The sequence below is a fragment of the Acomys russatus genome, chromosome 13, assembly GCF_903995435.1.
Source record: "Acomys russatus chromosome 13, mAcoRus1.1, whole genome shotgun sequence".
In the NCBI taxonomy this organism is placed as follows: Eukaryota; Metazoa; Chordata; class Mammalia; order Rodentia; family Muridae; genus Acomys; species Acomys russatus.
Window position 1 is genome coordinate 16,262,090 of NC_067149.1, and position 22,436 is coordinate 16,284,525.

The 22,436-nt window shown below is 48.8% G+C and overlaps 1 protein-coding gene and 1 long non-coding RNA gene across 2 annotated transcripts; both read right to left on the reverse strand.

Annotated features, from left to right (window-relative positions):
• Nucleotides 1-220: 220 nt before the first annotated feature.
• On the reverse strand, nt 221-8,158 carry Prokr1 (prokineticin receptor 1). Its single transcript, XM_051154861.1, has 2 exons — nt 7,662-8,158; nt 221-985 (listed from the first exon to the last, which is right to left on the reverse strand). The coding sequence occupies exons 1-2, from the start codon at nt 8,147-8,149 to the stop codon at nt 289-291; spliced, it is 1,185 nt and encodes a 394-aa protein (XP_051010818.1). The 5' UTR covers nt 8,150-8,158; the 3' UTR covers nt 221-288.
• Nucleotides 8,159-8,253: 95 nt separating this feature from the next.
• On the reverse strand, nt 8,254-10,092 carry LOC127196818 (uncharacterized). The gene is made up of 3 exons (XR_007831554.1): nt 9,992-10,092; nt 8,944-9,033; nt 8,254-8,357 (listed from the first exon to the last, which is right to left on the reverse strand). It is a non-coding gene; the product is annotated as an uncharacterized LOC127196818 (long non-coding RNA).
• Nucleotides 10,093-22,436: the final 12,344 nt, after the last annotated feature.

Consider the following 22,436-nt stretch of genomic DNA (forward strand, 5'->3'; position numbering starts at 1 on the left):
CTCACTGCTAGAGGTGAGTTAGGCCCACGCGGAGCCCAGGCACTCCACGCCACATTTCCTTGCTAGAATCCCCACGTAATCTCAGTCAACTAAATGACTTTCACTGGTGTCTACTCTTTGCCAAACTTAGGTCTTGAATGAACGCTGACCGCTGGTGCACTTCAGACGCCCCACACCTCAGTGTTCCTTGAATAGCGTGTCTAAGTGGTTGTCACCTTCCTCTGCCTTCTGCGGGGAAACCAAGCTGGCCGCGGCTATGTGCGTCCAGGCGCTGTGGTACCATCACGCTTACTTCAGTCTGATGCAGTCCACCTCCTCAGTGGCAGGCATCCCTGTGGTCCTGAGGTCGAGGTCCGCGCTGGCCTTGCTCACGCTGGGAGAGGCCCTCCACTGGAGCCGCAGGACCCTCTTGAGGTATTTAGCGGTGTTGTTCCTGACCGTCACGAAGCACAGCGTATTGATCATGCTGTTGCTCATGGCGATGCACTCCACCACGTAGAAGGCGGTGAGGTAGTGCTTCTCCTTCACAAACACGGAGGGGAAGAAGTCGCGCACGATAGTAAAGCCATAGAAGGGCGCCCAGCACAGCACGTAGGCCGAGAGGACGCACACCAGCCCCAGCACGGTCCTGCGGCGGCAGCGCAGCCTCCTGCGGATCTGCTCAGTCTGGAAGCCCGGCACCGCCTTGAACCAGAGCTCCCGGGACACCCTGGCGTAGCACAGGGTCATGGCGATTACAGGGCCCACAAACTCGAGGCAGAAGACCAAGAGAAAGTAGGATTTGTAGTAGAACTGCTGGTCCACCGGCCAGATCTGGCCACAGAAGATCTTCTCCTGGCTCTCCACGATCACCAGCACCGTCTCGGTGGTGAAATAGGCGGCTGGCACGGCGATGAGGATGGACACCGACCACACCAGGAAGATAAGGCCCGCGGCTGTTTGACACTTCATCCGCGGTCTCAGCGGGTGCACAATGGCCAGATACCTGGGCAAGAACAGAAGAGGAGTCATCCTTGGAAGGAGGCCCCCCCCCCCGGGGGGGAAGAATTTCCCTCTGGGAACATTATGCAGCTACAAGGGATGTTACCCGAGGGATATGGCCAGGGCAAGGGGTCTGCAGCAAACCTCAGCTCCACCTCTTAATTTCTCCTCATCTCAGCTTTCTCGTCTATCCAAGTCTTCAAGTGCTTTAAAGATTCGACGTGATCATGAATACAATAGTATTGGTTAAGTTATTTTTTTTAATATTTATTTATTTATTATGTATACAGTATTATGCTTACATGCACTGCATGCCAGAAGAAGGTACCAGATCTCATTGTGGATGGTTGTGAGCCACCATGTGGTTGCTGGGAATTGAACTCATGACCTCTGGAAGAGCAGTCAGTGCTCTTAACCACTGAGTCATCTCTCCAACCCCAGTACTGGTTCAGTTTTAAATCTGACATACACTGAGAAATGTGGTGACAATTACTTTCAAATGTAGTAATTATACGTCTTACAGGTCTCTGACCAGGCACTGGTCCATCATTTTTCCTAAAGGCAGCTAAGTTCAAAGTTAAGTAGGTCTGACTGACGGCTCCACCTTGAACTAGTTGATGTGGGGAGGGGGGGAATCAACCTTTCCAACCAAATCATGGGCCAGAGTTTTGTTTTCGTTCTGCGGTTCTGAAAGCATTGTTCTGCTCACAGAGAGGAAAAAAATGTATTTACTTCACTCTCCACCTGGAAAGAGAGAGGCTGTTGAGAGATGGAGAGCTTTCTTCCTCAAGGTTGTATGCCACAAGACCCTTGACAGAAAGCATTTAGACCCTATCTCACAGGGCTGATGTGAAAATCAATTAGTATATACATGACTTTTTTTTTTTTTTTAAACCGCAAAACATCAGGCAGTAAAAGATACTGCCTTTGTTCACTCCCAAAGAACCCACGCGGTTACCACAGTGGTCCAGGCAGCAGAGAGCACTCTGTGGGGGCTGTGAGTCACTCGGGTAGTGTGATGGCACCCTTCCCAGAGTGCACACTTTTGCAGAGAGCTCCGGCTTCCTGGAAGGCTTTCGCGGCTGGCAGGCTTGGGAGGAGAAGGACGGCAGTGAAGTGGAAAGGACCAGGCAGCGCTGGAAACAAACTCTTTTGTGTCCGTAGCTGATCCCAGGCAGAGATGATGGCAGTGTGACAGGACCCTGAGGAAGTGCCAGACCCCTTTGTAAACAGCCCCTTCGAGATCATCTTTCTTGGGATTTTGGTCTGCAGAAAGATCCTTTCTTGTGTTTTTTCTGATCTCATTTCACAATTCATCGCCTCACACTGGGTGAACCTGGGGCGGGGGACCAATGGAATGAGACCACCCCCACCCCACCCCACCCCCGTTCTCTTTCGGCTCCAGAAGTCTAGAGAAGCTGGAGAGGGTATGTTTACCCTCTGAACACCCAGATGGCTGCTGGCCTGGCCACCCGCATGCATGCCTGGAGCTCTAGGCAACTTCTCAGTGCAGAAAAACTGGAATAGGGTTATGCACATTGCTGGCTTTGCGCATTCACAGGCCCTTTATAGTGGCCATCATGCTGGCGGGAGTGTGGCCCAGTGGTAGAGGACCGTCTGGCATTCAGAGGCTCTTGGTTCACATTGTATAAACACACATACACACACACACACACACACACACACACACACACACAATGTCTTAGTTACTGAGTTGTGAGTAAAATACTCTGACAAAAATATCTTGAAGAGGGCAGGGTTTATTTTGCCTCACAGTGTGATGTTACAGTCGAGTTATTGAGGTTACATGGCAAAAAAGTCAAGGCAAGTAGGAGCTTGAAGCAGCTGGCCACATCGCATCCACACTCAATAGAGGGATGAACGCCAGCGCTCGAACTGTGTTAGACATTTCGTACACCACCCAGGCAGCAATCCCACCCACAGTTAACGCTGGCCGCCACTGAGCCACGAACCAACAGGCCAAATGCAGACTTCCCCCAGCCCTTGCTCTGGAGCCCATACTTTCATTTAGGTAACTTCAACCTTCCCAAAGGAGTAAGAGAGCAAAGCTGCCCATTTGATGGAGACGCCATTTGCTGCCTCCCTTTCCATCAGGAGCAGGCATACTCCCCTCTGCCTGACCTTCACCAGATCCCTCTCTTTTCTCTCTACCACAGACTTGGTTTTCTACCTACGGTGCTCCTCAAAGCAATTGGGCCATTGGCAGCTCCTTTTCTCTCTCTGTGAGCGTGGCTTCACTTGCCCTGTGTCTGTAACGACAGTGGCTTAAATTCAGATCCACCCAAAGCCAACAGAGAACAAATAAAGGTTCCCAGGCAAAGAAATAGTTCTGCAGAGGTTGTAAGATAGCCGAGGGCTGGGTGCGTCAGCAGAGTTTGGGACTCCATGCCTGTCCCCAACTAAGGTCTCTCATAATGGTTGTAGCAACTACTGGGCTGATCATGGCTGGAGAACCAACCAACCAATCCCAACGGACGAACTCAGCCGGGGCATCTGTGCTTTCAACACCAGTGGACACATATCCTGGCTAGTTTGCTCAGCGCCCCAGCCCAGAGGAAGAGGAGTCTTCCAGCATTTCATAAGCAGCAGACCAGAAGGTTCCATACATCTCAAGGGCAGTTCCAGTGTCTGTTTCCACATCTAGGAGGAGGCCCAGAGCGGGTTGGGGCTAGGGACTTCCTGCAGGATCTTGCCAACTCCTTCAGGTTGTCCTCTGGTAGATTTGTATATCTTCTGGAATGTGACCTCATCTCTTTTGGAACACTGTTCTGAAGATCCGGCCCTTGGTCCACATGCTCCCCCAAGGTTCTGGAGTCAGTGGCAGCATCCTCACTTCCTGGCTCCATCACACACTGGCCTGGGCTCTTAGAAGACCTTTCCTCTCATTTGTTGGTAGTCGCATTAAAGTCTACCTCCTCCGCGCCACCTCCTTTGCCCGCTATACTGCCCTTCTCCAAAGTTCATTGTGAACGCGACCCTTGTTTTTCATTTAACCATTTTGCCATTATTAGTTCCTTGCCTCAGGAGGTCTTATCTATGTCTTTTCTCACTTTTGTCATCTGTGAGTTTGGGGCATCCAGTTTTAATAAATCTAATAAAACATCACCCTGTTGATGGTTTGGTATTGGGTGAATCGAAACATTCATTGTCAAAAAGGCCACTATCACTTTTGGGGAAGTGCATCTTTGTTTACTTAGCCTGAGCCCAGATGCAGTGGAGAGCTGAGCAACAGAAGGCGCGAGAAACACAGTAAGAGAGTTAATAGAGCTGAACTTTGCAGAAAGGTGCAGTTCCGGCTAGGTGTGTTGCTTTTGACATGACATTTCACCTCTGTCCTCAGCTCACAAGGTTTGAAATGTATATCAGTTATTCCAGGAAGAAAGCAAAGTTATGTTCATGAAGAAGACCCGTTCATTTGTAGCCCGCTTACCTCCCTGAAGCCACAAAGCCTTCTCTCAGTTCCTGGAACATATCAGGTCTGTTCCTGCCTCAAGGCTTTTGTGCCCACAACTCCCTTTAGCCGTGACACTTTCTCTCAGTCCTGACAAAATGAAACTTTGCCATCCCTCCTGGGCCTCCCAAATGACCTCCCCTGGCTTGTCTAGACTGGCTCCCCTACCCAGGCATTCTTAGTGTTTCTTCTGCTGTGTTTCTTTGTTTTGTTTTGTATTTCTAACTTCTGAAATTACCTTCCACAGTTCCTTGCCTGACAGAGAACTCTCTTCATCCCTTTGACATAGCTTTGTCAGGGGCCAGATGTTTTCTTCTGTTTACCCCTGTATCCCCAGCCTCTGGAATAGCACCCGATATTGAGTAGTCATTCGACACAGATGCATTCATGCATGTGTGCAGGAGTGAATAAAAAGCTAGGATGGATCTGACCAGGGCAGCTGGGCAGACCCAGGAGACACTGACATCAAAAGGCCCAAAGTAGAGGAGGCTGGGACTACGCAGCCAAGTGAACCTTTGCAGTGACAAGTATGACCAGGACAATGGATCAAATGTTCTAGAATGGAGACACTGGCCAGGACGAGAGACTTCCCAGCCTTGATGCTTAGGAAGACAGTGATAGCAAAAACAGGAAACACTGCATCCATGCTGGCCGAAGACAAACTGTTCTGCGAGGCAACACGTCAGAGCCCCTTTCTTAGCCTTCCAGTATGATTTGCACATCATAAAAACAACTCTTGGCTTTACTGGAAGCACTGGCTTATTCAGTTTTGTTGTCACTTATGCCTTTTGATGTTAACTTAATATCCGCGATATCCACTCCTTATTTGGTGCTTGTTCTGACTTCACATCGTTCTGTCCAAGCATGGCAGCACATGCCTGTGGCCCAAGCATTCGGATGCATGAGGCAGAAGGGTTGTGAGTTCAAAGCCATCCTAAACTCTACAGTGAGACCCAGTCTCAAAATACCAAGATTGAAAAAGGAAACACTTCGTATTGCAAATATGGTTGCGTTCTCTCTTCATCCCAGCACGTGAGATGCTCTTGCTGTCCTCAAGACCTGAGGCAGCAGGAGGGCAGATACCTGGTTCCCATCAAGCACATGCTAAAAACTCCTGCAGAAATTTCATCAGATAAAGATGCTTTAGCAACGAGGTGTCTATTTGCTATACGTTGGGTAAAAAAATTAGTTGCTCCAAACTAAGGAAAATCAAACCTGAAAAGTCATTGTGTTTCGAACGGCACACAAGACAAACATTACTGACTCCTAAACTACAAAACTGAAAGTAGATGCTAACAACACGGTGAAGTAAAAACCACGTGGGGCAAATATCAGTTTAATCAACAAAAACCGACTGTGCTGGGCAATTAGTCACCTAAGACTGAGGAGGCCTGAGCCTGCACCTGGGGCTTTTCTCACACATCTGTGTGCAAATTCAGTCAGAATCCCACTCTAAGCATCAACAGTTGTCCCCAGGGCAAAACGTGACTTGATTCGTGTGTCTAGTTTGCACTGCGCAGAGATGTACGCCACGTATGAAGGCAGCTGAGATTGGTGGGAGTGGAATATGCACTCGAACTGTATTGAGGATATTAGTCCCGTATCGTGGCTGATCAATAATCCTGTTGATAGCGCCTCAGTGCACCTCAGTTTATCCTGGCATCTCTCTCCCGCAGTTGTAAGCCCCCTCGCTGTTGAATGGATCTCATGCGTGCTCCCATCTATCCTACTTCTGATAGCAAAGAGCATTTCCTGGGTATCGCTGTGTCATGACTGTGAAAGCCCAGGAGATGATCCCACGTGTTTTATCCTGTGACTGTGCTAAGGGGCAAAGCAGCGGTCCCATTTCCAGAGAAGACAGAGCTGCAGGTGTCTGCCCCGGGCAGCTCTGAAAGTCACTTGGGATACAGCTGTCTTCTTGGCTGACTGGATCCTCTGCTAGGTTTATTTGGATTCCTTGACTAAGTGGGCAAATGCCCCAGGGTCAGTGTCTTTGTATTGAGGGCCTCAACATACCTCTTAATGGGTGACAGACCGAGCTCCCTGTCAGCTTCTGACTCTCTGACTTCCTTCTCTGGGGAAAGGAGGCAGGAGATCTGCTCCCCCGCCACCACCCCAGGTCTTAAAGCCAGGCTCTTTCGTGTCCCTTTTCCTTAGAAGTTGACCTTTCACGGGCCCTCCTGCCCCCAGCTGTTTTGCTAGCAAACTTGCTCCATTGCTCAGACTTTGAGCACGGGTCAAACGCCCCAGAGCCCTCAGGCCATGGAACAAGGAGAGCCTGTGGTTAGGCTCTCTGGATGAAGAGATGTCAAGGTACCATGGAAGCCTGATTAGTCCCTCAGGAAAGCTGTCCACAGACCATAACAAGGTGCCTTGTGCTTAGAGTCAAAAAAAAGCACAAAGAAGCTTGCAACAGACTCCCTAAAATCATGGTGACCCGGTTCATTAATACAGCTTTATACCAAGAGGATCAGGGCTGGCTGATGTCCGGGGGTGGGGGGGAGGGGTCTCCTCCTCTCTGGTGAGAAATGAAGGAGGAGTTGGGGAGGGGGCTGAAGGGCTGGGAGGAAAGAAGAGAGGGGAGACTGTGACGGGGTGTAAAGTAAATAAATGACGTAATTAATTTTTTTAAAAAAGGCATGCAGAGGTAACTTCTACCAATCTCACTTCCTGGCGGTGCTAGAGAAGCCTTGTAATTGTAGCCTGGTGAGTGCGAAGTGAGGAGGGTGGGAGTTGATGCAACACTGAAACCACATGCTCTCTTTCGCGAGCCCCCCACCCCATCTTTTCATCCAAACCAACTCCCTCAATCTTATGTAAAAAAAAAAATCACTTAGTGTTGCGAGATCATAGTTTTTAGAGAAAGTCCAGATTTTCACGGTTCTGTAAGAAGTAACTCCATATAACTTAACCTCGCTTCTCAGCGCTCCCTCCTACCTGTCTAAGCCGCGTGACCAGGCACATCCAAGGAGAACATCCACAGACACTGATCAAAGACTTCCCTATTGCCCGACTCCAGGCTTCAGCTGCCGCCAGCCCTGACTAAAGCTAGATGTTCAGTCTGTCTTTATGGGGGCTTTTGAGTCCCTCGTAGGTCACATTCATGGGGACTCCAGACACATCAGCAGCAGGCAGCTATTGGAAAGGAAGGCTCAAAGCCAACACCCCCACACACACACTTCCCTCTGTGCTTCTCTGTGGTACCCACCTGTCAATGGCGATGGCCAGCAGGGCATTCGTGGAGACGTAGAGGGAGACGGTGCGCAGGTAGTTGACGGAGGCGCACAGGACGTGGCCGTGCTCCCAGGAGAGCTGGCGCACCACATAGTAATCCATCTCAAAGGGGCAGCACACAATGGCCACCAGGAAGTCTGAGACGGCCAGGTTGGCAATAAGCAGGTTGGTGAGGTTGCGAAGCTTCTTGTGGCGGGCCAGGGCAGTGATGAAGATGAAGTTGCCGATGCCACACACCAGCATGATGCCCACCAGAGCCATGCCAATGACAATCTTGGCAGCGAAGAAAGTCCGAGAATTGGTCACATCCTCTTCTTCATCCAAGGGCATGTCATAGTCACCATAGCTGAAAGTGTACGGAAAGGGAGCCGTTTGGGCTCCGCTGGCATCGAGTGCAGAGAGGAAGTTGGTGAAAGTGTCTGTGGTGGCATTCTCACCCAGAGCCCCCATAGTGGTCTCCATCTAGGTGGGGGGTGGGGGGTCGTGAACACCACTGGGTGCTGTCCCGGAGAAGTGTCTAGAAGGTTGACGGCTCTCTCTCTCTCTCTCTCTCTCTCTCTCTCTCTCTCTCTCTCTCTCTCTCTTTCTGCAGGCACGAGGCTCTTTCTTGGTGAATCAAACCTTCCCAGCCAGCATACAAGGGACACAGTATCCGAGTTCCATTTTCAACCTTTGAAAGACATACACTCAGTTGGCTACATGTTGAGAGTGAACCTGGATGAGTTAAAAATCATCCTGAAAACCTATGCGGACCCATTAGCCACCTGCTCGCAGTACACGCAGATAATGGAGTGAAAGGAAGGGGCCAGTGGGAGGACACAAGAGAATGGAAACCACATATCCACTCAGTTAGGGGAAGCGTGGGGAGGGGGGCAGAGGGGGAGTCTGTGAAGACAGGCTCCAACTCCATTTATTTCCACTCCAGTGGAGACCAGAAAGCTATGCTCTTCCTCAAAGCTCAAAGCTGGGAGGACGAGAAGAAGGTGGAGCAGAGAGAAAGCCTGCCTCAAACCCCAACCCCTGACTGACAGCTTGAACTTTGTCCTTGTGGAGCGGCCCCATTCAGCGGTAGCAATAACTGATTCCCACATCTGGAAAGAGATGCCATCTCATGGGTTTCAGCAAAACACAACTGCAGACTCACAGAGCCCTGAACATGGAACACACACACACACACACACACACAGAGAGAGAGAGAGAGAGAGAGAGAGAGAGAGAGAGGAACACAGAGGCCTCCGGCTGCCACTTCTCCTCACCGAGCTTCCTGTGGCCCTGTCAGATTCTGCTGTGACTCCTTTAAGTTTGGCACAGTGTGTGCCGAGGCTTGTCACAGGCCGTCACTTAACCTAGAGGGTTAGAAAGGAGACCTGAAAGCAAAATCCCATGGTGAGTGGTGTGTCCTCAGGTTAATAGCTTAAACACGTAGAGTTTTAACATCCTCCGGTCAGATCAATACTGTCTGTAAAGATCAGAGCTGTTGGAGAGGCAGTGTTATGGCCCAGAAGCACACGAGTCAGTGCTCAGGCCCCTCGACCAGCTGCAAGGAAAAGAGGACATCCTGGACCAGAGACCAGCATCCTACAGAGCAGGCCAGGAGGAGAGGAGGGTCTGTCTGTCAGCAGTGAATCTCCCTCCTGACTTTTCCCTTACACCTCTCCCAAGATGTGAAGACATCAGATCAGGGAACTGGATATGGGGGAGGACTGGGATGTGGAAAGCACCCTAAATGTCAGAAGGGAACAAGATTGCCAATCCTGAGATCTTGGAAAAGGGAGAAAATAAGTTGCCCCCCCAAGATTCCCCCAGGAAGCCTGATGCCCAGGTGTTAAGAAGACAAGGCTGAAGTTCCCCTGCACCCCAGGAGGCTTGTCCCACCTGCTCCCTCTCACAGCTCTTCAGTGGGTTTTGCCCTTATGTCCTGGCCAGCTCAGCCCCCCAGCTCTGCTCCTACTATTAGGTAAGAGGCAGAACCCAGAGCTGAGAGGCCAGCACACCCTTCCGGAAGCGTAGGCATATCCCTTTTGAGGGGCACCCCTATAAGCGTGCTGCCAGCCCTGCTCAAAGTCAGGATTTAAAGAAAGGGTCCAGAATCGACGCCTAAGGGAGGACTTGTGCCCTGGTCTTTCCTGGAACTGTCCTCGCCTCTGGGGAGCAGCCCCACTACCCACTGTCCTCTGCTGCTGGGGCCGCAGTTCCGAGGGACCCTCTCCTGCTTCATTCACCTAAGGCTGTAAAAGAGAGGCAATCTAGGCTCCGTCCACCCTCTACGCGTGGTTCTCTGAGCGGCTCCGGGGCAGTTGGTACCTGTGGACCGGAGCGAGGACCAGATGCTCCTCCGGAGCTCTGCAGCAAAGGAAAGGAGCCCCTCTGTCTGTTCTTGCTTGGGTGGCAGCTGGGCTCCTGCTACCTCAGCGAACGAACGGTACAGAGGCTAAGGCCAGCCAGCCCCGCCCACAGTACGCTGTCCCCGCCCTGCCCCGATGTTCCCGCCCATAGTCAGTGATCTCCCTCCTATGCCAGCTGTCCCCCAACGCGTGCTCACCTTCATGTCTGCTCTGTTCTCACCTCTCAGTCGCTATCTCCCACCCCGTGGACCCCCTGAGCTCCAAATGAACCCCCGAGTCGGCTGGAGTTGAGCCTGCTGAGATGTCTGGATGCAGAAGTGGGTGGCTCCGTGTGTCGCCTAAACACCAACTCTGGCAATCCTGCACGCCTGCCTTGAGCACCGGGCACCTCTTTCACCTGTCTTTCCTATTGCTGCCCAAGTGGGCGGACTGGTCACGGAAGGCTGGCACCTTCAAAGGACGGAGAATCTCTTCCCCTGCTACTCTCCCTGCCTGGGACGCTCAGACCTCACCCCAGGCTAATCTCTGTTGGCCTCAGCTGAGAGCTTTGTCAGCTGCCGGCCCTCTGTCATACCTAGGCTCTGAGGGCTTTCTGGAGAGTCCATGCAGGGAGGAAGTCTCCACACCCACGTCTGTTCAGCATGACCAGGTCTCCAAATGTTAAATATGAATTGCCGCACAGCCAGCAATCCCATCTAAAATACAGGATTGAAAAAGAAAATGGGAATTTAGGTATGTGTGCATTGATATCCACAGCTGCACTGTTCACTGTTATCAAAGAGAAAAAACAACCCAAATGCCAATCAACTGATCCGGGAAAAACAATGAAGTGTGTGCATATCTTTGAATACTACTAAGCCTTCAACATGAGTGAACTGTAACAGGTCGCCTGCACTGCTGTGGGTGTAAAACGGTGTGGCAGCTGTGGGAAACAGTAGGATGCTTCCTCAAAAAAGTATAGACTTTCCTTAGTATCCAGCGTTTCCGCTCCTGGGTATTACCTTAAAATCATATCAATACAGGGTCTCAAAGAGCTGTTTACATATCCTGTTCACAGCAGTGGGTGGTACACTGAAGCCACCTGCATTAATTATTTTCCTCCTTGCCGTAGCCAACATTGAGTAAAAGCCAGACTGACAAAGTAAGGGTTAGTTTGGTTCAGGGCTTAAAGAAGGGAGGCAGTCCATCACAGCAGGCAAGGTGTGGCAGCAGGAGTGTGAGGCGACCAGGTGATTGCATCTGCAGTTAGGGAGCAGAAGATGAGCACTGGTGCCCTACTAGCTTTCTCCTGTTCTCTCAGCGCAAGTCCTCAGCCTATAGAGTGGTGACACTTATATTCAGGATTGGTCTTCCCTCCTCTGTTAAACCATTCTGGAAAATATGCTCACGGGCATGCCCAGAGTTTTGTCTCTTAGATCATTCTACCAGGATAATAATCAAGAGTAACCAACGGAAGGCCACCCCTTGTCAACTTGATACCCAAATATATCACTTTAAACTTACTGCTATACTCCATGCTTGGTTCCCAAAGGTTCGTGGCCACCTCATAAAACAAAGTGCATTCACTCCAAAGTCAGAAGTCTTCTAAGTTTTTAACAGGCCCAACATTGTGCAAGTCTCTTGTAGGGCCCCCACCAATTCCTTTCTTGTGAGCCCCTGTTTATGCTTTTGAAGCTGTGTATTTCTACTTTACAGTGGCATAGGATAAATGCATCCATAGGATGGCAGTAAAGAGATACTGGATACGACAAGACTGAAACTCAGCAGAGCAAACATCAAACTTTGCAGACCCATATCTGGCATCTGGTGACTTGTGTCACCACGTGGCTACCAATGGGCACAGGCAACTGTGATGGCTGTTCTCGGTTGTCAACTTGACTACATCTAGAATTAACGAAAAGCTCAAGTCTTTGTGTGCGCGCACACACACACACACACACACACACACACACACACACACACGAGAGAGAGAGAGAGAGAGAGAGAGAGAGAGAGAGAGAGAGAGAGAGAGAGAGAGAGAGAGATTTTTTGGTTAATTGGATCATTTGAGCTAGGAAGACCCAGATCGAGTGGAGTGGGAAGACCCACCCCACTTCTGGTACAACAATGTGTATTTCTCTAGAGGAATAGAGCAATTCTCTCTTCCCATATACATATATGTGAGGTCTATTAGAGAGGCTCACAGCCTGTGGTCTCACTAGTCCAACGATGGCCGCCTATGAACAGACGGTCCAAGAATCCAGCACTTGTTCAGACCACAGGGCTGCGTGTCTCAGCTGGTTTCCAGTATAAGCCAGAATCCAGAAGAAGCAGGCTCTAATGCCAGGGAAACTAGAGGGAGGGCAAGCAGGCAAAGAGGAAAACCCTCCTACTTCCTTGCCTTTTGTATAGATAGGGTGGGTCTCCTGACCTCAAGTGACCCACTTAACTAAAAGTCCCGAACACGTGTTCCCTGGAACTTTGGTATTTAGTTCACTCCAGCTGTTAGTCAAGTTGACAACCAGTGTTCCTGCTTCCCCAGTTCTGCCACCTGTAGTATGTGTAGCCTCCCTGGGTCTATCCAGCTCCACTCCATCCCAAAGCTTTTCTCAGTGATGTTTCCTGGTCCCGGCATCTCAAACATGCTTCACGCAGTGGCCTCTCAAAAGACCCAATGCAGTCTCATTTTGCCTGGGCCTCGGTGGCTTCTGAGGCTTTAGGGGGCCCTGTAGTTCTTTTATTTTTGCATGCCTGTAAAACCAGCACCAAATGGATGACATAGCCAAGCTCTGCTGCTGGTTCCAGACGTAGCACGACTGTCTTGTTATAGCTGTGACAACGACAGCGCAGTCGGATCGTATTAGCTGTCAATCATGGAAAAGCACCTCCCGAGATGGCTGGTGGTTGTTTCTAAACAGGGAATCTTTGGTGGCCTTTTCGGTTTAGGCTCTCTTCTTTCAAATGCATTAGCATCTTCTCAAGTTTGAGGCCTCGGTTGGTGGGGTCTTGTCCTTGAGACACCTTTCCTACTGTCTAAGCATAGAGCGATGGACTATCTAATCTCCTTTACCATTACAGGTACGTCAGCAGCAGCAGCCTCCCTGTCTGTAGCGTCAATCTCCTTTCTTGAAACTCATTTCCTCTACATTTTAATCTTTCTTCTCTCTCTCTCTCTCTCTCTCTCTCTCTCTCTCTCTCTCTCTCTCTCACTATTGTTCTGAGAAAGAGACATTAACAGTAACCAGGCCACAGCCCAAATGCTATGCCGTCTTCAAATTTATGTTGCCAAAGAAACTAGCTCATTGCTTTTGAGTTAAGCTTCACTCAAGTCCCCAGGGTCCAGACAGAACGTAACACAGGCAGCCTATAGGCCAGCTCCTCAGAGTGCCCCTCTGTGCTCCACAGAGACCCCACAATCCAGGCCTCCACTGTCCAGACTGAGTTCCAGTCTCGCCCCCCGCCCTCCCCCCGCCCCCAGAACATGGCAGTAAGCTCTCTTCACAGCATCCTTTAGACCTTCTCCCAAATTCTTCTCCCAAACCAGTTTTGTGCCCACAAAACAGAGGATCCAGTAGCAACAGCTGCCATTTCTTAGAGTCAGCTTTCAGTCCAAGTGCCTATGAGTGGGAAACCAAAGGTCAAAATGTGGCATAGACGGACTCACAGAGATGCATAACGGAGTCACATTCAGCCTTGAAAAGGAAAGAGTGTCTAACTTATGCCTAAAGCAGGGAGAGTTTCTACCCACTAGCACACTACACTAAGTGAAATAAGGCAGGCCCCCACAGGTCAGCACTGCAGGATCCTACTGACCTAAGCCACCAAGAGAGGTCAGACTCACAGAGGGAGAGGTAGAAAGGTAGAGAAAGAAGCTCAGAGAAGTGGAGGAGTCAGAGTACATTATGACTAGAAATTAAATGCCTGCCTCCCCCCCCCCCCGTAAAAAAATCTGGAAAAGGTCTGGCAGCAGTCTGCGTTGCTATGGAACCAAGGTGTGTGCTCTTTAAGAGGTGTGGCCTATTTGTAGGAAGTTAGGTTATTGGGTGTGCTTGAGGCGGATTTTGGGATCTCACCCTTCTTCGTTTTGCGACTGTCACTAATGAGCAGACCCCATAACCGCGAGTGCTCCCGGTCATGACGGTCTGCCCTCACCACACACCCCAAAACAGAGGAGTCAGTTGGCCTCTGGCTGAGGCTTGTGAAATGGTGAGCCATGACAAATTTTCCTTTTTAAAGTGAAATTTCCCAGACATTTGTCACAGTGACAGGAAGCTGACTAACCTAGGGTGTTGTTGCTTATTGGGTGCAGAATTTTATTTTCATAAAATGAAAAGCGCTCCAAAGAGGCGTGAGATGGGTGCTGGTAAACGGGGGTGAGACAGCAAGGACTGCTTAGTATTCCTGCCTGGCTAACTTAAAATTATTGTAATAGTAAATGTATGTGTTCCCACAATCTAAGATTTGGGGGGGGTGTTGTTGTTTTGTTTTGTTTTTTTGTTTTTCAAGACAGGGTTCTTTGTGTAGCCCTGGCTGTCCTTGGAACTAGCTCTGTAAACCAGGCTGGCCTTGAACTCAGAGATCTGCCTGCCTCTGCCTCCCAAGAGCTGGGATTAAACGTGTGTACCACCAGACCTTGGCTTTTTTCACTCTTTTTTACTTTTTTGTATTCCCACATTTTAAAATATCTATTTATTTATGTGTATGTGTGTGTGCGCGCGCATGTGCATACACTGTGCACTTTGTGCATGCAGGTGCCTCTAGAGCCCAGAAGAAGATGTATAGATGGTTGTGAATTGCCTACTGTGGGTGCTGGGACTTGAACCCAGGTCCTCTGCAAGAGCAGCCAGTGCTTTTAACTGCTCAAGTACCTCTCCAGCCCCCCACCACCCTCCTTTTTTGACCCAGTGTCTCACTATGTAGCCTTGCCTAATGTCTGGCCTGAAACTCCAAGTGTAGATCAGACAGCTTTCAAACTCACAGAGACCCCATCTGCCTCTGCCTCCTGAGTGCTAGGATTGAAGATGAGTGCCACTGTATCCTGCAATTTTCCATACTCTTTAGATAGGGAGAGGAGGGAACAAATTGCCGCCATATGCTATCACATGGTAAGTCTTGAAAACATCACTGGGTGAAATACTTTGGTCACAAAGCCTCACAAACACTGTATCGTTCCACATGGGTGAGGAAGAGCAGGCAAGGGCAGGCAGAAAGTGGAATGGTGGAGAAGAGAGCGGATGTTATTGTCGAGCAGCTTGCTCTGTTTGATAGGGTCCTGGAAATGAGTAGTGACGATGGTTGCACATCAGCAATGTATTTAATGTACCATATTGGGCACTTAAGACAGCAAAGTGTTCTGATGAGTTGTTTTGTGTTTTTGTTTATTTGTTTTAAGATTTATTTATTATCTATACAGTGTTCTGCCTGCATGTACACCTGCACGCCAGAAGAGGGCACCAGCTCTCATTACAGATGGTTGTGAGCCACCATGTGGCTGCTGGGAATTGAACTCGGGACCTCTGGAAGAGCAGACAGTGCTTTCAACCTCTGAACCATCTCTCCAGCCTCGTGAGCTGTTAACAGTGTTTCTCCTGTGAACTGGTTCATGCCTCATTAGCAAGGCCCTCTCTGGTGCTGGCCCATGACGGCGCTCTCCCCGTCTGCCCAGCCCTCTCTCCACCTGCTCTGTTTGCCCTTCTGTCCACTGTCCCTGGCTCCAGGGCCCGGCCTGAGTTCCTCCTGTCTGGTAAATGTACTAAATCAGCTCCTTTGCTGCTGTCATCAGATTCGCGTTCAGCATACCCTCCTCCAGAGCTGGCTCACATCTCATCCTGCCTTCCGTGCCAATTACCTCTCGGGGAAAGTGAGCCAGAGCCAGCAAGCCAACGAGGCTTGAGTGCCTCCCAAAGCCCACTCAGCAGGTTCTTTGGCCACACGCCCCCCTTCCTCCACTCCCTGAACCTTGCCTGGGATGTGTGTGTGTGTGTGTGTGTGTGTGTGTGTGTGTGTGTGTGAAAGGACATGCAGACGGATGCAGGAGCATGCCCTTGAACAAAAGCCCAGACAAGCAAAGCATAGTAATGTTTTTATTAATCTCGCACCTTTAATATCCCTCCCCAAAAGAGTCTTCATGGGATTCTTTTAGAAGATGGTGAAACTATTCCTACCTGTATTTGGAAGTATAAACGGAAAATAGCAAAGAAGGATTTTCTTTTTTAAAAAGGAATTGCAACAGAAAGAAATCTGTCTTGTTAATATCAGAATATCATGGCTGTTTCAGCGATGGTGGGGGAGGCCATGAGCTTGAACACCAGGGCCTTGGCTGCTGAGCTCGGCATGGAGGCTGAAGTCCCATGGCTGTCAACATTATGGCATGGAGCAGCCGTTGGGAAAGGATGGAGCCCTAGCCTGGGCTCCGCCCCTGATTCCAGGCTTCCTGCTTTAGCCTCGTGGTAGAAAGATGTTGCTTTGGGGCCTGAAGTGCAGGAGGAAAGTTCTCTCCTGTGAGAGATCTGCAGCCCCTAAAGCTGTAAGACTGGTCCTTCCTCTGATGCCTAAGGTCTTAGGGGGAGTAGCATGGACAGTACCCCCAAATGTCTTTCAGGAAGATGTGCTGACAGGTAGAGTGGATAGAAGGCAAGAGAAGGCACTTTCAGTCCTAAAATACACACCCCAGAGGCAAAGGGCTGATTTTTTGCGCTACGTGGATGGAGGCCGCTGTGTCCCCACGGGCTGGGGAATTGGGTAGAACTCACCAGAATGGCAGCCGTGACATTTGCACCTAGTCTGTAGGACTCAGAGGTGGGACTTGGTGGCTTACATCCACTGCTTGTATGTAGATAGTTCACACTAATACTTTCTCCTGAGGGAAAAAAAAAGTAAATATTCATATGTAACCCTATAAAGGAGAATGTGATAGGGGGAAAAGCAGTATCATTCGACATCAGGTTACGGCAGTTAGGGCTATCATAAGGAAGTGTCACAAACAACAGTGACTCAGTCTCTATTAGCTCTGGGAGGTTAAAGTCCCACAGCAAGTTAGGGGTCTCAGGCGTGCTCCCCTGATGCAGGGACAGAGCCCTCTCTGGCTCTTTCTTTTGGCGACCATTCCTCTGGTACTCTGTAGCCTGCAAGCTGGGTCGCTCCTCTGTTGTCACCCGGATGGGCGCCTTACACCTCTTCTCTGTTGACAATGGTCCCAGGGGCTCACATCCACTCTAAAGGGATTCATCTTGTCCTCGTTGTGAGATTCCCAAAGAAAATCAAGACAGCTGGCTAACTAACTGCAGAGCCTGTTAGCACACCGAAGAGGATGCTGGCTTCTCTCGGTTCCTCCCGCCCTGCCTCCCTGCTGCCCATACCTCTCCAGCCCATGGCCTTTGCTCCCTTCCCCAGCTTCTGATTTGGATATAACCCCGCCATTTTGTCCATGCGTTCTCTTGGCCCCTTCTCTTCAGCCCCCGGTCTTTTCTCTCAGTCTCTTTTGCTCCTCTTCTCTTCTCTTCCTTGCTTGCCCACCCCCCATACCACCCCCCCCTACACACACACACCATGGCCTGGTTGTCTACTGGTCATGTTTAGTCCACTGCTTTCTCTTCCTGCTCTGGACATCTCCAGATGCCTCTGGCTGTACTCTCCTTCAAATCTACTGTAAAATCCTCCTCAACCCTACGCTGGAGCAGCTGTGTCTCATCCCATTCACTGATTATATGAGCAAACACCTGATTTCCAAAGAAGCTTATGCTCACAGGTCCTGTGTTGGGATTCCAGAAGACCTCCTGGGATAGCACAATGCAACCTGTAACAAGTGACGCGGATGTGTGAAAACACAAGGCGGTGAAGTGAGTCTGCAGCTGTTAGACCCAGATAGAAAGACAGTGGCTCCATTGGCAGAGAGTGAAAGGGTGGGTGACTATGGGGCCTCCGTGGCATGGGCCATGAGTGCCCCATGTCTGCATGGCATGGCAGCCGCTGAGATGAGATCTTTGGTTGTTTTTTTTTGTTTGTTTTGTTTTGTTTTGTTTTTTTTAACTCTTTACCCAGCTGTGCCCCCGATGAACATGCACCTTTCTGAACATCCAGGGTATCGCAATACAAAGGATACAATGCTATAAATCAGTGATCAACTTGGAAAGCAGTCATGATACAATACTAAATGGAAGACATCAAGGCTATAGAAGCATACTGCAATTTGATTCCTTTTGGAGGGGAGATACACACAGCCTCCATCCATGGCAGGAAATGTCTGGAGGGCAGAAGCAAGCTGCCGACACTGAGGTCGAGGGAGAGAAACTACACGTTTTCCCTTCGTTATCTACATTCTCTGATGTTTGAATCGACTCCTGTACTTTGTGTGATGGCTTAAATTCCATAAAGTAAAGCAATAAAAAGGCAACGGACATGTGGGCAGCTGCGCATGCCTTTGAGCCCCGTACTCGGGAGGCAGAGGCAGGAGGATCTTCGGAGTTCAGGGCCAGCCTGGCCAAGGCTACACAGGGAAACCCTGTCTCAGAAAACAACAAACAAATACAATGAAAAGAGCTTCAACAATTAGAGGAAGTGGCATTCCAAACTGCAACAGGGAGGGAATAAAAGAGTTTAAGGCAAAAAATTAAAATAAAATAAAATAAAAGCTATAAAGAACAGTAAAAAACCTACACTGATTTCAAATGGCAAAGGGTATACTAAGCAATAACAACAAAGAGGTAATATATCAACAGAAAAATACATTTTCCACATTAAAATTTAAATACTTGAAAAATAAAGGCAGATTTGGGCCCAGGGGTCCCGCTCAAACTATGGCACCAGCCAAGGACAATACAGGCCGTAAGCCTTAAACCCCTACCCAGATCTAGCCAATGGACAGGACATTCTCCACAATTGAGTGGAGAGTGGGGTATGACTTTCACATGTACCCTGGTGCCTCATATTTGACCATGTCCCCTGGAGGGGGAGACCTGGTGGCACTCAGAGAAAGGCTAGCAGGCTACCAAGAAGAGACTTGATACCCTATGAGCATATAAAGGGGGAGGAAGTCCCCCTCAGTCACAGTCATAGGGGAGGGGAGTAAGGGGAAAATGGGATGGAGGGAAGAATGAGAGGATACAAGGGATGGGATAACCATTGAGATGAAACAAGAATAAATTAATAAAAAAAAGAAAAATAAATAAAACTAAGAGATAACTGTAAAAGAAAGAAAATATTTATGAAAATATTGCAAAAAGAGAGCAAGATCCTTAGAATATGTAATGCTATTATATTTAATAAGGGAAATAGACAAATATCCAAATAGGCAATTGAAAAAATGCAAAATATTAAATAATAAAAATGTTTATCTTCAAGCCAGCTGGTGGTAGCACATGCCTTTAATACCAGCTCTCAGGAGGCAGAGGCAGGCAAATCTCTGAGTTAGAGTCCAGCCTGGTCAACAGAGCAAATTCCAAGACAGCCAGGCCTACACTGAGAAACCCTGCCTCAAAAAACAAAAGCAACAACAAATGCTTATCTTCACCGAAACCAAAATAATGCCATGAAAAACAGCAAGAAACCAGAAATGGTTGTGCCGATTTGTAATCCCAGCCACTAGGATTCTGAGGCAAGAGGATTGCCACTAGTTTGAGACTAGCCTGGGCAACAGAATGAGTTCCAGACCAGCCTGGGACACAGCGAGATTATCTAAACAAAAGGAAAAAGAAAAAAGAAAAAAAATTACCAATAAACATAAGCTACTTTTTGTCTATACAGTGGTTCTCAACCTGAGGGTCACAAGCCCTTTGAGAGTCACATATCAGATATTTTGAGTCATAACAACAGCAAAATTACATAGCAACAAAATAATTTTTATCATCAGGAGTCACTACAACATGAGGCACTGTATTAAATGATCACAGCATTAGGAAGGTTGAGAACCACTGGGTAATCAAACATATAAGACGTAAACTAAAAATAAAAATGGGATTAATAGCTTAATTTTAAGAGCCAGATAAGCAATCTAATCTGGAGGCATCTTGAGCTTTCTCGGATTCTTCAGTCCGCACCACGCGCTGCCCCGGCTGCTTTGTGATAGATCCAGGCTGTTCAGTGTCTTCCACACAGCCTTTCACATCTCCTGGTTCTTGGTCTGCCTGACAGTAGCCAAATATCCAGGGGCATCAGGCCAGAAAGATGACATCATTCAAAGCGCTTGGGAGTGTCAGAACTCTGAAAACCGACACAAGTCTAGAGAAAAATGCATCAGAGAAGATGAACTCAAAGGACACTCAGGGGGCTTCTTAAAATGTGTAATCGGCTGGAGAGATGGCTCAGCAGTTAAGAGCATTGGCTGTTCTTCCCGAGGTCCTGAGTTCAATTCCCAGCAACCACATGGTGGCTCATCTGTAATGGAATCTGATTCCCTCTTCTGGGTGTGCATGAAAACAGAGCCCACACATACATAAAACAAATAAATAAATCTTTTTTAAGTGTGTAATAAATCCTTTGCACAGTTGCCAAATACACTACAGACTGGTTTATAGGTATACAAATTTCAAGTTGCATGAATAAGTGTGTTGGGGGAGGGGAGGGGCGATGGGAAGAGATATAAATGGGAAAGCCCCAGAAACACATTTTAAAAGACTTCTTAATGGCTTTTTTATTCTAGGATATGATAACATAGAAGTTCTTTCAGTAATACCAAAAGACAAAGAAGTGTAACAGATTTGACCCAATGGAACTTTTCGATGTTAATTAACCAGTAATTAAAGCCGAGTGGGAAAATGGAATGGCTAGAAATAATCAACACAAAAGACTGAATCTCTCTACAAAGCCGGCAAAAACCACAAGTCCTGCTCATTAACAAATGCTTGAAAAGGATCAAAGTTGCTAAGACAGGCCACACTGCAGAGTGGATGTGCCTGACTCTTGATCTCTTCACCAGTGTACATCCTACTGATGACATCACCTGTCTACGCTCACGGAAATCCACCTGCCTCTGCCTCCCAAGCGCTGGGATTGAGGATGTGCACCACCACGCCAGGCGATGAATTAATTTAATTTTTTTATGCGTACGAGTGTTTACCTTTACGATTCTACAGGCGCTATGTGCATGCAGTGTCCAAGAAGGCCAGAAGAGGGCACTGACTCCCCTGGAACATGCTATAATCCACAGTGTGATTGCTGCAAACTGAACCCCAGTCCTCTGCAAGAGCAGCCAATGCTCGTCACCCGTGGTGAAGGTTGTCCCGCGGTTTCCACTCTACATCATTTCCCCAAATTTCCACTGGCATTGTGCAAGTTCATTGGCAGCTTCAAGAGCTTAAGCAGATTTCTGAGGCTTTCCCGAAGACTATTGCGTGTGGCAGCCGGCCCTGAGCAGACTTCAAGTGATCCCGGACATCATCCTGTGAGCTGTTTGGCCCATCCCGATCAGCCCTACAGCTTCAAGCTTTTCTGCTTAGGGAGCAGCAGCTATTGTGCCTCACGTGCCTGCTGCTGTAGCCATCCTGGAGCGGGTGGGTGGTGCTGTCAGCGCTGGGGGCCCTGCAGCACCATTTACTTCCAGCCATTTACCCTGTGCACACTGTAGGCGTCTCCTCCTCTTCTGGTCGGCACCAAGGAGCCAAGCAAGTCATTCCTACCCCAGTGAGGACCTGGGCTGGCTTCACTGTGTAGTAACAGCCCCCTCCTGGCCTCAGTAACTGGAGGACGCCCTCTGGGGGGGGGTTCTGCTCCCCAAGAAAGTGCCTTCCTTCCACCCCCTTGGGTGCTTTTTAGATTTACTGTGGAGCTGATACGGTGGAGTAGTGCGGGTGGGGTGCCATCCATCTCAGGCGCCTATTTTGGATTTTCAGATTTCTGTGAGTTCTAGGTCGGCCTAAATTTTCTGCACATCTTTCGGAAGCACTGTTGACCTCCTTCTGGCGCCCCAGAAGAAATGCTACGAGCCTTGGCCGTTTGCATTACTGCTTTCTAAAGTATATGGGGTCACACTTTTTATTTAATTTTTTTACACAATATATTTTAATGGTATTCTTTCCCCTTCCTCAACTCCTCCCAGATATCTCCCACCTCCCTACCCACCCAACTTCATGTTTTTTCTCTCTATAAAAATAATTTCAAAAAAAAAAAAAAAAAAACCCAAACAATCCAATAATACAAAAAATACCAAACGACACACACACACCAAACAAAACAACCCATGTAGTATGTTTTGTGTTGGCCAACTACTCCTGGGCATAGTGCCTACCCTGAAGTGTTGGTATACCCTGTGACACTCCACTGAAGAAAGCCAATTTTCCCTTTCCCAACGGGTATGAATGGCAAAAGACCACTTCGTTAGGGGTGGAACCATATGCCTGTGTCCCCTTCTCAGTGGCGGGATTTTTGTCTCATTTGGACCTGTCTGGTCCTGTGTATGCTGTCACAGTCTCTGTGAGTTCATTTGAGTGTTA

What these genes read in the sequence shown, in the direction of transcription:
- Prokr1 (XM_051154861.1), bottom strand. Translation starts at nt 8,149, where the DNA reads ATGGAGACCACTATGGGGGCTCTGGGTGAGAATGCCACCACAGACACT. An exon ending in CTGGCCATCGCCATTGACAG is followed by an intron (nt 986 to 7,661) that starts GTGGGTACCACA and finishes GTTCTTGCCCAG; the next exon opens with GTATCTGGCCATTGTGCACC.